The sequence below is a fragment of the Oryctolagus cuniculus genome, chromosome 7, assembly GCF_964237555.1.
Source record: "Oryctolagus cuniculus chromosome 7, mOryCun1.1, whole genome shotgun sequence".
NCBI lineage: Eukaryota > Metazoa > Chordata > Mammalia > Lagomorpha > Leporidae > Oryctolagus > Oryctolagus cuniculus.
The window spans coordinates 39,752,395-39,766,477 of NC_091438.1; the positions used below are offsets into that span (position 1 = coordinate 39,752,395).

The 14,083-nt window shown below is 39.5% G+C and overlaps 1 protein-coding gene and 1 pseudogene across 1 annotated transcript; one reads left to right on the forward strand and one right to left on the reverse strand.

The window, feature by feature from the left end:
• The first annotated feature begins 2,747 nt into the window (after positions 1-2,747).
• On the forward strand, positions 2,748-9,520 carry LOC100358172 (olfactory receptor 10J1-like). Its single transcript, XM_051858491.2, has 2 exons — positions 2,748-2,958; positions 8,427-9,520. Exon 2 carries the CDS (start codon positions 8,544-8,546, stop codon positions 9,474-9,476), a length of 933 nt encoding a protein of 310 aa, XP_051714451.1. The 5' UTR covers positions 2,748-2,958; positions 8,427-8,543; the 3' UTR covers positions 9,477-9,520.
• Positions 9,521-11,701: 2,181 nt separating this feature from the next.
• Positions 11,702-13,187, reverse strand: LOC100350093 (mucosal pentraxin-like; annotated as a pseudogene).
• Positions 13,188-14,083: the final 896 nt, after the last annotated feature.

A 14,083-nucleotide genomic window follows, 5' to 3' on the forward strand; every position in this document is an offset into this window, starting at 1 on the left:
ATTTAGCTAGGTATCCTATATTTTTATTTGTTAAACCAGACAACTTTGTCAGATTTATAATTGGTATATATATACATATAATTGACATGTGTGTCAAATTTTATTTTTAAATATGGGTTATATAGATCATAGTTTAATATACTATAATGAAATATATAACACATCTATTTTAATATAGTTTTTAAAACTTTCAGATTTGTATATTTTATTTGTTTGAAAAGCAGAATAAGAGAGAGTGATAGAGAGAAAGAGAGACAATGAGAGGCCGGGCCAGGCTGAAGCCAGTACCCCGGAACTCAATCCAGTTCCCAAACCTCAGTGTCAGGGATGCAAATACTTGAGAAATCACCTGCTGCCTCCCAGGGTGTGCATTAGCAGGAAACTGGCATGGGGAGCTGAACTTGGGCTTGAACCCAGGCACTCCTCTATGGGATTTGGGTGTTCCAAAGGGGGTCTTAACTGGTAGGCCCAACAAATTGTATTAAGATACAATTTGATGATTCAAACTGAGTCTAATCAAGTCTTTAGGAGGGAGGAGGGGGGGGGGGGGGGGGGGGGGGGGGGGGGGGGGGTGTATAAATGACATCTAGAAATTGAGACTTGACCTGATTTTTTAACATGTCAATGAAAGATTGAGAAAGGGAATACTTTGTTCCTAGGGAATATTTGGTAATGTTTAGAGATTGTTAAATTTTATTCAATGTGGTTAAAAAGAGGACAGGGAATTCTCTTGACATCTGGTTTCTGGTGAGTAGAGGCCAAGGGTGTTGCTAAACATCTTGTGACACACCAAACAACCTCTCCTTGCCCATGCCCCCTCACTCACATACCCTCACAACAAAAATTAGCAGACACGGGGAGTTAACAGTATCACGGTAGAGAAATCCTAGTGTAGAGCAAAAGAGACTTTAAAGACTTAATCAAATCAAGGTGTGGTGCTCATTTGAACCTTGATTCAAACAAACTATTATATCACAAAGAGCACTCATATGCTAGATGTCAAGGCAACTACTTAAGGCTATATCAGGGGCTGGTGCTGTGGCACAGCAGGTTAAAGCCCTGGCCTGAAGCGCCGGCATCCATTTGGGCGCTGGTTCGAGACCCAGCTGCTCCTCTTCTGATCCAGTTCTCTGCTATGGCCTGGGATAGCAGTGGAAGATAGCCCAAGTCCTTGGGCCCCTGCACCCGCATGGGAGACCCAGAAGAAGCGCCCGGCTCCTGGCGCTTTGGATCGGTGCAGCTCCGGCTGTTGTGGACATCTGGAGAGTGAACCAGTGGATAGAAGACCTCTCTCTCTGTCTCTACCTCTCTGTGTAACTCTGTCTTTCAAATAAATAAAATAAATCTTAAAAAAAAAAAGGCTATATCGTAGGGGGCTGGTGCTATGGCCTAACAGGTAATGCAGCTGCCTATGACACTGGCATCCCAAATGGGTGCCAATTCATGTCCTGGCTGCTTCACTTCCAATCCAGCTCCCTGCTAATGGCCTGGAAAAAGCGACAGAAGACGGCCAAGTGTTTGGGCCCCTGCCACTCACATGGGAGACCTATATGTAACTCCCGGCTCCAGGCTTCAGCCTGGCGTATTAGTGGCCATTGCAACCATCTGGAGAAAAAGCAACAGATGAAAGATCTTTCTTTCTCTGCCCACCCCCATCCCCCATGACTCTGACTTTCAAAAGAAACGAACAAATCTTTTAAAAAATTAAATCATAGAAAAATATTTATTGATATGAGAAAGATTCCCAACACATTCAGAGAAAAAACAAACTGGATACAAAGAAATTTTAATAGAACAATATTATAGTATTATAAAGAAAAATGGCAGGGTGTTGTGACACAGTGGGTTAAATTGCTGCCTAGGGCATGGATATCCCAATTGACCTCTGGTTCGAGTCCCAGCTCTTCGCATCTGATCTAGCTCCCTGCTATTGTACCTGGGAAGGCAGCAGAAGATGGCCCAAGTGCCTGGATTGCTGACTCCCATGTGGGAGACCCAGATGGAGTTCAGGCTCTTGGCTTGGGCTGGCCCAGCCCTGGTAGTTGTATCCATTTGGGGAGTGAACCAGCAGACAGAAGATTTTCCCTCCCCCCACCCCTCTCTCTAATGCTGTCCTTCAAATTAATTTAAAAAAGTTTAAAAAGTTTTAAAAATATTACAAACTGGGTAATTTATGAAGGAGAAAGGTGTATTTAGCTCCTGGTTCTGGAAGCTGAGAAGTCAAGAGTGTGGTGTTAGCATCTGGTAAAGCAACTCCCGCTGCATCTAAGCATGGAGAAATACATCATCTGGTGAGACAGAGCGCGCATGTTAGCTCAGAACCTAGCTGCTTAGGAAGCCACTATAGGGGCCCCACCTTGTGACCTCATCTAATCCTAATTACCTCCTAAAGGCTTCACCTCCAAATACCATTAAAACGTGAATTGGGGCACTCAATTTTCTATCACATGAACTTTAGGAGAAACATTCAAATCATAGCAGCTACAAAAATAACAATCATCCAATTTTTGCCATAAATACGTGTACATGGAAACAGATACCCACTTATGAATGCATGGAAAACAAAGAAAGTCTTAAAATGTTAATGGTGTTAATTCTAAATTGGAGATCACGAGTGATTTATGTTCTTATTTTCCCTTTTCTGTATTTTCTATGACGCACATGTAATATTTCTGTAATCAGGGGGAAAACAGGGTTACTTAAGAGAGACAGTTCTCAGCCTGGGTTGAAGATCTTTGTGGCAATCACCTTCTCAGGGCAGAGCTGAAAGCCCTCCTCAAATGCCCCCCACAGGGGCAGTGGCTGTCTGTGTACAGAATCATGCTGAAGCAGAAACTAAACTTACTGCAGGTATTTCCTTCTCTCCCCAGCAAGATCAGAACATGAACCAAAGGGAGAATAAGGAAGTGAATTTCTGCCCTTTCCGAGAATGGGAGTGGAAGCTCTAGAAATGTGAGGGTAAGGCTGGGATGCTTGCAAGTGAACTTAAAAAAAAAATAGCTCTGTCCTTAATGTGTTGTACTATGTGAATTAATGGTAAAACTAGTATTCAAACAGTACTTTATACTTTGTGTGTCTGTATGGGTGCAAACTGTTGAAATCTTTACTTAGTAAAGTTGATCTTCTGTATATAAATATAATTAAAAATGAATCTTAATGAAGAATGGGATGGGAGAGAGAGTAGGAGATGGGATGGTTTGTGGGTGGGAGGGTGGTTATGGGGGGAAAAACCACTATAATCCAAAAGTAGTACTTTTGAAATTTATACTTATTATATAGAAATTTTTAAAAAAATAACTATAGGCTGAAGTCGGAACAGAGAAGCCCTGGCCACTATAACCCTTTACTTGTATCTTATTTATTTGAATGAGTTTCAGGAAGCCAGCTGCTCTCTAATGCTGAGAAACTAAAATTTAGGGCTTTCCCTTTGTAAGCTTATCCATTATTCATGTAGTTTACTTTACTAAAACTCAATGCAGTTTCAGTTTCTGAAATCCCTACTATCTGCAGCTGTCAGTAAACAAATGAAAGCTACCTACATCAGCGACCCAAGTTCCTAATGAAGCTCTTGAGACCAACTCTCATAGTCTATCTTCTTTATCTTTTAGTAACCTGGAGGAATTCTCAAAGGGATGGTCTCAGGGGATTTAGGGCAGAGGGATTCACCCCTCTTTGGGGAGAATGAACATCCAAAGCTTGCAGTTTAAGAGACTGCATTTTTTCCCTTGGACATTTTCTAGGCCAAGGGAACCAATGCACCCCAGTCTCAAGGAACATGGCAGTAATTTGGAGCTTGTTTTGATCCTAGAGAAAACTGGATTTGCCTAACTTTGTGGGTTTTTACTTTCCTTGTAAATGCCTCTTGAACACGAGTTTTCCCACCTGTTCCCGTGAATAGATGCAACCCCTTGAGTGCCTTGCAAAGCCCACTGTCTGGAAAGTATCTCCTCTCCTTACCATTACCAAGGTCAGAGGCAATGAATGACTGTTGGCAAAAGTAAATGAAAATGAAATATCAGGTGCATTTTCAAAATCTTACTATTTTCCTCCTATGGTTTTCAGTATTTGGTTGGTTATATTGAATGTCCTGTTCATTAATATTATGTTTCTTCTTGCTTATCTTGCTTTGGTAATGGATTCAAGGACATGAAATTTAACAGACATGAGAATGGTCTTTAGTATTTGAAATGCTACTATACTGAAGAGAAAATAGAAGGTAAAATGATGTGGGAATTGGTAAATCACAAGAAGGTAGATATTGAATGAGTAGAAAATAACATTTTCTAAGAATTAAAGCCAGTCAAAATTAGAATTAATGATGGAATGTCTTTATGGATCTATACAATGGGATAGCATGCACCACTGAAAATAAAGAATGAGATAGATCTATAGCACTATTATGGAAAGTATTTAAGGGATAATTTTAAATGAGAAAAGTTACTTGTGAAATGGCATGTACAGCCTAATACCATTTGTGTAAAATTGAAATGATATCAAAATATCCATGATTGCACATAGAAAGCTTTTAGGCAGAAATAAACAATAACAAAAAGAACGCATGAATTATGATTACTTAGACCAGATAATGTACAGAAGGAAAAAACTTTTTCCATTTGAACACTTTGATATAAGTACAAATGGCTCCCACCCCAAGAGCATATTTGTAATTTAAAAAGCCTGGTTGTATTTTTTAAAGTAAACTTCATATATCTTACAAAAAATAGAGGGGATGCTAACTTATATAAAATAATGAATTTCTAATCATCAGAATCACTGAAGCAGAATTTGGGGAACTATATTTGTGGGGAATTCTGTGCTTTTAAAATTACCTTGTAAGTCCAAGGTTTCATGATTCTGTTACATTTAAAAGATTCAAAACTACCAAGAACATGAGTTTTTCCAGCTGTGTCCAATTGGAAAGACTTGAATAATAAAATGAATAAGAGTAACCTCTTGCTCAGAATTGGTTGTCAGTTCTAGGCAGAAAATGATTTCTCTAGGAAGAAATTTGTTGAATATTTTTAGTGGAGGGGAGATATTTTTGGCTAAAGGTCCAGAATCCGCGGGAACAGAAAGCGTTGTAAAACGTTGCTTTTCTCAGTGACAAGGATTCCACAGAAGGAAGCTGACATTTTGTTTCAGCGATCATGATCTTACTATGCTGATGTTGTCACTCACTGGGCTTTGCCATCTTGATGAGTCATCATTCTCCTGAGTGGATGATGAGAAAGGAAATGAAATTGCAGGAGTGCACCAGCTCAATTCAGTTTCTTCCCTTCTATAACCTATTATTTTTCCCCATTCCCTTTAGTGTAGGTAGGATTGGCCTTCCAGTTACATAAACATTTGGGTTTTATCTTGTTCTATAATGCTTCCTGAATCCCAGTTACACAAGAGTAGATGAAGATTAGCCTAATACCACATGTCCAAGCAAATGTAACATATACAAGGATAATTTTAAAAATTGACAGAAAATGTAATTAAAAGCTAAGCTTATTTTGGTACAAAAATTTTTTGAAGTCCATGTATAGTTTTTGATAAAATGCATTTTCAAAATATTTTGAAGATCCTTATATTTCAATTTATATTTTCTCAATATTTTGAAACCATGTTATGTTTCTCTGATCTTTCATGTATCTAGTAAGGATATTCCAAAATCTGCTTTCAATTAACTACCTGCATCCCATTGTAGTGATAGCAATGATCCTGTCTTAAGATATTTGGTTTATCAAATGGATGTTTGCATTAATTTTTATTTTAAAAACACTGCATTCAAAACCTATTCATCTCAGTTACTGATTTTTTTTGATGTTCCTTTACATTTTTACCTGAGATGATTGCCTTATGTGCCATATTATACTTCCAAGACACTTTAGAAACTTTTCTTTTTCCCAACTACCATCTTCAAAACCTTGAGTTAATTTTTTCTGGATCGAGCCCTGAGGGAACAAGGTTCTATGAAATGTCTGTTCAGAGACCATAAGTCAGTCATATTTATAATGTGAACCTTCTCTTTTCCAAGGTAAATTAACCCACTATTCACCTTTTCTCCTCAATCTTCTCTCAATATCATGATATATTTCCTTTTTTGGAGAAGCAGGTAACAATTTTGTTTTTTGTGTGTTTATAGAAACATAATCAAGTATAAAATCTGAATTATGCACATATGACAGGCATAAATAAAAAGTAATTTTAGATTTTCTAGAAAAAAATATTGTTAACATTTTTGTATATTTACTTTTAAAATGCATATGTATCCTTGAACAAGTTTCTTTCAATTCTTCATTTCTTCTTTTGCCTCTTTCCATTTAATTTAAAAAAGGGTTATCCATCTATCTGTCATATTCTCCTATGTTGGCTCTTTAAAGGTTTGTAATCACTACATAATTATGATGAGATGCATATGGTTAATTTAATTATCTTTTTAGTTTTTTAGATTAACTTACATATAAATATTACAAATTTTTATCAAATACATGCGTACATGTGGTGTTCCAATACATGTATACATGATATCAAGTCCAGTCAGAGTAGACATATATATCTAATTATTTTCTTAAAATAAATAATTGGAAGTGAAATTAGCCAAGGAGAATGGCTATATGTTGTAACTAATTTACTAACACCTCAGTTATTTATCAAGAAGCACCAATCTAAAAATTTTCCAGTTTTCCCATTTTTTCCCAATGTAATTTCATTCACAGAGGAAGAAAATAGATTATATTTTTTCAACAAAAAACAAAAAAGTACCTTTTAACCCATTTTGCAGTCACTATTACTTCTTAGGTAGTTATGATATAAGACAAATTACACCAGAGATGATATTAAAAGATTGAATTAATGTGGGCAAATCATCTAAACTTAGGTGTCTTAGGTTTGTCATCTGTAGGAAAGAGATAATAATGATCTAATATAAGAAATTGCTAGAATGTTAAATAACACATTTAAACACACTTTATAAATTAAAGGTTGGCACAAGGAGCTATTATTATTATTATCATCATTATTATTATTAAGCTCTTTTGGAAAATGAATTTCCTTATCCACAAAACTCCCCAAATAGGGAATGGAAAAGTGATGTATGAATGAGTTCCCTGAAAGTTACTTGCTTTAAAATTTTTGAAAATTTAGAAAAAAAACAGTTTAGCCTAGCAGTGAGTCAGAGTACCTGCGAAAATTCACATCTGGGTAGAAACTAGAAAACACATGAAAATGTACGTAATCCTTGAGAACAAACCACTGAGCAACACAGCAACATGATGGAGAACTGGGACTGACAAGTTGTCTTTAGCCCAGAGGAAATTTTCCGAGGAAGAAGCAGCTTGAGTCAAGTATTGAAGAAAGAAGGGAATAGTTCTTGTTTTAAAAAAATTGTAAATATCAGCTTCTGGTGATGAGATGCTTTCTCTCAAGGACTGTTGTACTAGGTTGAAGGAAAATCAGAAATACATCTACTACTACGCCACAAGTGAGACTGAAGACCAGCTAGTGAACTCGGCCTTCTTGGAGCACCTTTGGAAGCACAGCTTTGAAGTGATCTACATGACTGACTTATGACAAGTACGCATCCAGTAGCTAATGGAATTTGAGGTGAAGAATTTGGTGTCAGTCACCAGGGAGCACTTGGAACTTCCAGAAGATGAAGAAGAGAAAAAGAAACAAGGAGTGCTGTGGCTAGTAGGCTAAGCCTCCGATGCAGCGCTAGCATCCCATATGGGTGCCTGCTGGTTTCCTGGCTGCTCCTCTTCCAATCTAGCTCTCTGCTTATGTCCTGGGAAAGTGGTTGAAGACAGCTCAAGTCCTTAGGCCCCTACACTCACGTGGGAGACCTGGAAGAAGCTCCTGGCTCCTGGCTTCAGATGGGCACAGCACCAGTCGTTGCCGCCATTTAGGGAGTGAACCAGAGGATGGAAGATCTCTCTGTCTCTCCCTCTCTCCCTCTCTCCCTCTCTCTCTCTCTCTCTCTCTAGCTCTGCCTTTCAAATAAATAAATAAACTTTAAAAAATCTGTATGGCATGACAACTACTTACAGGGAAGATTAAGATTTCTTTCTAATTCTAAGCGATACTGTGAGGTTTGGCACAAGCAGAGCCACTAGCGGTTTTCTAGTTTTGTGTTGGCTTGTAACAGATCACAACATATGTAACCCACTGTTAACTTTGTGGCCTAAAGTGTTTAGCTATTAAAATGTTAAACTGCAACTTAAGAAACATTTCTTTCAAATTCAACTGTGCATTTCCTATTTCTTTTGCTTAGATTTCCCCTAACACCTGTGTTCTAACTCACTAGGAAATCTTTTCCAAACTTGCCCCAGCTGTCTTTCCTTCCGTCCTATCCCATCCCTATTTATTCTTCCACACCTTTTTACATAAGTTGCCATGCATGAAATTGTCTCCTGATTTTCTTTTCTATCTTTTACCCATAGGTGAACAGTTGTCCCCGTTAACTCAGTGTCCATTCAAGTGTACCTATTCAAAGCATTGGTCACTGATGTATTCTGTTTGATTAGCTTTTCTACATCTTTCAACCTGGAATTTATTCAATGAAGAGTGGAAATCACACAGCGGTGAGTGAGTTTGTTTTCCAGGGCTTTTCCAGCTTTCATGAATATAAGCTTATCCTTTTTGTGGTATTTCTTACATTGTACTTTTTAACCTTGGCTGGCAATGTCATCATTGTGACAATTATCAGCATTGATCGTCACCTTCACACTCCCATGTACTTCTTTCTTAGTGTGCTTTCCACTTCAGAGACTGTGTACACGTTGGTCATTGTACCACGAATGCTCTCCAGCCTCATAGGTCTAAGCCAACCTATCTCCTTGGCTGGCTGTGCCACCCAGATGTTCTTTTTTATCACTTTGGCTATCAACAACTGCTTTCTGCTCACAGCAATGGGATATGACCGCTACGTAGCCATCTGCAACCCCCTGAGGTACATGGTTCTCATGAACAAGAGGGTGTGCGCTCAGCTAGTGTGGGGGGCTTGCAGTATCGGGCTGCTTGTGGCCATGGTACAGATTTCATCTGTATTCAGGTTACCTTTTTGTGAGAGAGAAATAGGGCATTATTTTTGTGACATCCGTCCAGTTATGAAGCTTTCCTGTGCCGATACAACTCTGCATGACATAATTAATTTTATCATCAGTTCACTGGTTATTGTCGTGCCCATGGGCTTGGTGCTCATATCCTACATTCTCATCATCTCCACCATTCTCAAGATTGCTTCTGCTGAGGGCCGGAAAAAGGCTTTTGCCACTTGCGCCTCCCACCTCACTGTTGTCATCATTCACTATGGCTGTGCGTCCATTGCCTACCTTAAACCCAAGTCAGAGAACACCAGGGATCAGGACCAGCTGATTTCAGTAACTTACACTGTGTTTACTCCACTCCTTAATCCTGTTGTGTACACTTTGAGGAATAAGGAGGTCAAGGATGCGTTTCAACGTGTTATTGGCAAGAAACCTCTTGCCTAAGGTCTTTAGCAGTTTACCATATCGTAGTCCTACTTTATCCATGGTTTTAGTTAGTTAGCCAATTGTGGTCTGAAAATACAAAATGCAAGGTTCCAGAAAAAATTTTTAAGTTTTAAATTGCTTGCATAATGAAATCTAGAGCAGTACTACTGCATCCCACCTGGTACAGAAATCATCCTTTTGTCTAACATATTCATGTTGTATATGCTTCATGGCAATTAGCAGGTACAGTACAGTAATATATTTTGAGTTAAGAAAGCGACCATATATGTTCACATAAATTTGATTATAGTATATAGATACAATTGTTCTATTTTATTATTGTCATTGTTAGCTTCTTATAAATTAAGCTGCATCATAAGTATATGTATATAGGAAATAAGTGTGTATATGTTGTGTATATGAGGTTAGGTACCATTTGCTATTTCAGGCATCCCCTTGGAGTTTTGGAATTATCCCTCATAGACAAGGGGAGACTACAGTCTTTCATAGTCTAGGTATTTTTGCAAGCTCAAAAACTTGACCCTATCATTCATCTCTTCCCAGAGAGAGTTACAAAATTTGAGGTTAAGGTTGCATTAATGAATCAAGAGTCTCTCTGACTTGCTCTTGTTTTTACCATAATTTTTCTATGCATTCTGCTAATCTCGTAGATTATCATCGGGGTTGCTTACAAGGGAGAATTCTGGTACAGATCATAAGCCAGGGGGAAGTGATTGCTATGTTTGCTTTGGCAGAAAAGTGGGCAGCATAAAGCCTATTGGAAGTGATAGGTTGAAAGATCAACCTAAACACCAAATAGATATTCACTCTAAAACTTCAAAGATGACACAGTTGTTGAACTGGATGTGTCAAAACTACAATTCCCACTTTTTACTTTGGACAGTGACAACAGTAACAGACCCTGACATTCCAGAAGTAATGTTATCAACTTTAAACTCACCTGCCTTGGAGAGCGATGAGTTTCATTTTCATTTTCTAATTTTGTTAAGGTTCACATTAGAACTACTCTCTAGATAAGTCTAGACCAGTATATTCAGTGTTAGTAAAAGTAAACAACTTGGTGATACCTAGCCTCTGAATTTCACAGTACTTATATATATATATATATATGTGTGCGTGTGTGTGTGTGTGTGTGTGTTTTCTTTCAGGGAGGAGTAGTTGTTATATACATGCTACTGTGTATCAATGTATTCACAAGTATAGAGATATCTGGAGATCTTTTCTGAAATTAAATGTATTTTTTAAAGCTTTTGCTTATTTTTATTTTAAGAGAGAGAGAGAGAGAGAGTCTTCCCTGGCTGTCCAGGCCAAAGCCAGGTGCCCAGAGCTCCATCCAGGTCTCCCATGCGGGTAATAGTGATCCAAGCACATGAGCCATCCCTTCTGCTCCCCTGATGCATTATCAAAAAGCTGCATCAGAAGCAGAGTTGCTGGGACTTGAATCAGGGACTCCAAAATGGGATGCGGGTGTCTGAAGTGTTGACTTAACTGTTGCATTGAATGACTACTCCAGAAATTAAAGGTATTGGTATCAATTTCCAACTAACTCTTGCTATGTCAAATCTGGAAAGTAGCCCATGATTTTCATTATTCTCTGTAGAACACAACCTGCTATGTATGTCTTGCCTTTACCGTCTTCATTGCTACCTTGATTAACTTATTTTCTGTGAGTAGTTGTGTATCCCACTTAAACTTAAGTTTGAAGAGTGTTCTAAGCAAGAGTCTGGGAATTTCTCAATTTGTATTGTTATTGCCTTTTAAAAGGGAAGACAGATTAGATTTGCAGAAAAGATTTAAGATTTTGGAATTACTTATCCTGAGGAAAAAAGAAGCAGGACTCATTAAATGTCTTCCAGTTCATAAGGGCTGATGTATAAAAAAGAAAAATCAGTCAGTATCTCCCAACCATCATGACTACTCCATTGTCCCCACTGAAAATGCATTGAAAGTACAAGTCAGAAAGAATACCTGGGACTCCTTAACAGAAGAAGGACCAAGGAGGGACGTTTTCGCGCCTGTGGAGTATTGCTTGAAAGAAAACAAGATACATCCCTTAGTAACATCTACCTCCAAGCGAGCATCCTGAGAGTAGGTGTGCAGAGAGCTCTCCTGACAGCTTAATGTCACCTCTCTCTGGGTGTCCCCGAGGACATCTCTGAGTCCTTTCTGGGCAGATACAAGGGAAACATTCTCACACCCTGCTCCTGAAAAAGCCCCTCTCAAAAGCCTCTCCCAGTAGTCGCATCATCTCTGTGGGGCACTGAATTTTAGTGAACAGAACTCCCAGAAGACTTCCCAGAGCTCTACAACTCTCCATGAAACTGGTGTCCAGTATTGAAAATAGTGTGTGTCCCTAAGTTCCTATAGCTCTACATTACAGAAAACTATGATACAATTCATCCAATTTTTGCAATAATAAATCATGTATATTGAAGAGATATCCACCACTGTCCTTTTTTAAAAATGTCATTTACACAATCTTAACAGAGTGAGAAAAAAATCAGTGCATTTAATTTCAAAGAGTATGTGAATACAAATCATGACTGGAGAGAATGAGGCTTAAGCCCATATCTTGGGCTTAGTCACCACATGGCCATTTTTTACATGTCAGGTCCTGCCAATTTAAGAGGTTGCCACCATAGCATGAGTCACACATCTCCTTTAAGGAGAGCACATGATCCCACAAGGACACATCCCGAATCTCCCCAACAAAGGATTGTTTTGCATCCAAATGTCCCCGAAAGGAATCCTGCTCTTGTCCCAGGATAATCTTTGCCTCTGCCATCACAGAGTACTCTTTCTTCAAACCCTTTCTCCCCACTAGCTTCCCAGAGTTCAGCAATCCCAGAGGCAGACTCCCAGCTTGCACAAATGTGAACTGGGGCATGCAGGGAGTAAGGGACCCTGAAGGTGACCCCAGAATTCCCAACATAGAGCATGTACTCTCCAGGTATGTTAACGACAGGAAGCAGCCCTCTACTGTAAGGGCGGTGAGGTCTGTGAAGGCTCTCAGCCAGAACATGAAGTTCTCTGGGGGCTGCTTCTCTGTGGAGATCGGGGACACACTGGCCATGGCTGATTCTTGAGGGAAAATAAACGGTTTCCCTTTCATGTCTATGGTGAAGAGAGTGTAAGAAGATTTTGCAGTGCTCTCATCGTGGGACTTGGCTGCCTCCTGACAGAACCTATCTCATACCTTAGGCTTTGCAGGGTGGCTGTAGGTGCGTTACATCAGCGACTATGGAAGTAAAATGCTGGTGATAAAGGGAAAGTTTTGCTTCAGCTGTCCTGTTAGGAAGGGAAATTAAAGATGCCCTCTATCAACCCTGCCTCCATCCTTGCGGACGGCACCTGGATAGAATAGCGAGCACCAGTCATAGAAAATGAAATACCCGATTCGCTGGGTGTACTGCCCAGCTATGCTGCCCTCCACTGCTCCACTACTGCTGAGATACTGAGATGGCTCCCGTTTGCCACTGTGATGGGGGTTAGACAGGCTTTTTATGTCTGGCTTGGCTGTGATGGTCCAACACTGGTGGTTAATACCATCTGAGGAATAGAACAGTGTGCAAACCACATGGTCCAGACCTTTATAGTATCACCGCTTTCCTCTCCATTCTCTTTGGCAGCTTTTGTATGCCAGCTCAGGACCTTTTCCACTGTTTGTTTTTCCATGGCTGCAATAGTAGGATCATGGAATTACTTAACATTGGCTTATTTCCTCTTAAGATCCACAAGAAAAGAGGAAAGCTTAATCACTGTAAATTCAAATTTTTTTCATACTTAGGAAAAACAATTTAACAAATATTATGATCTGGGAAAGAAATTAGAGTAATGACTAACTGAATCAAGGGAGGCAGAGCCTGGAAGCAACATGAAGTCTTGAATTGAGTTAGTTTTGCTTCAGAGTGGGAAATGGAAAAACAGCATGAATTCTTATTTTCTTAGTTTCTTAAAAAATGCTCACCCTGAACAAAAACGACAAAAAGAGTGCTTAGAGAGAGGAAGCTAGAAAGAGATTATGGAGGAAGAGGGAGAGGAGAAAGGAGAGAGATGGAGAGAGAGGGAAAGAGGGAGGGGGAGGGGAAGGAGAAGGGGAGAAGGGGGTGAGGAGGGAGAGAGGGAGGGGGAAGGGAAGGGAGAGAGGGGGGGAAAAGAGAGAGGGAGAGGGAGAGAGTAAGAGAAGGAAAGCAGGAGAGGGAGAGAAAGGGAAAGGGGAGGAGGAGAGGGAGAGGAGAAAGCAGAGGGAGAGGAAGAGAGAGGAGGGAGGGAGAGGGAAAGAAGAAAGCAGAGGGAGAGGGAGGAGAAGGGGAGAGGGGAGGAGGGGAGAGAAGAGGGAGGGGGAGAGGAAGAGAATCTTTAGTCAGTACAACAGACACTAGGAAGACAGGATTTATGCCCTGTGATCTAATTATCTCCCTCCTTGTGATTTGTGACCCTGTCAGTATACAAACCTGGAACAAAATGGCATGGTTAGCAGGGGAGTGAGATTTTGAATAAATTATTACTGATAGTAGTAATACAGTAGAGAAATGAATGTCTCAGATTTGAGATGAGACTCTTTAGTGGCAGTAATAAAAAAAGGTACCCACTTTTAAATATTT

Excerpts from the sequence above, each read along its gene's own strand:
- LOC100358172 (XM_051858491.2), top strand. The coding sequence starts at position 8,544 with ATGAAGAGTGGAAATCACACAGCGGTGAGTGAGTTTGTTTTCCAGGGC.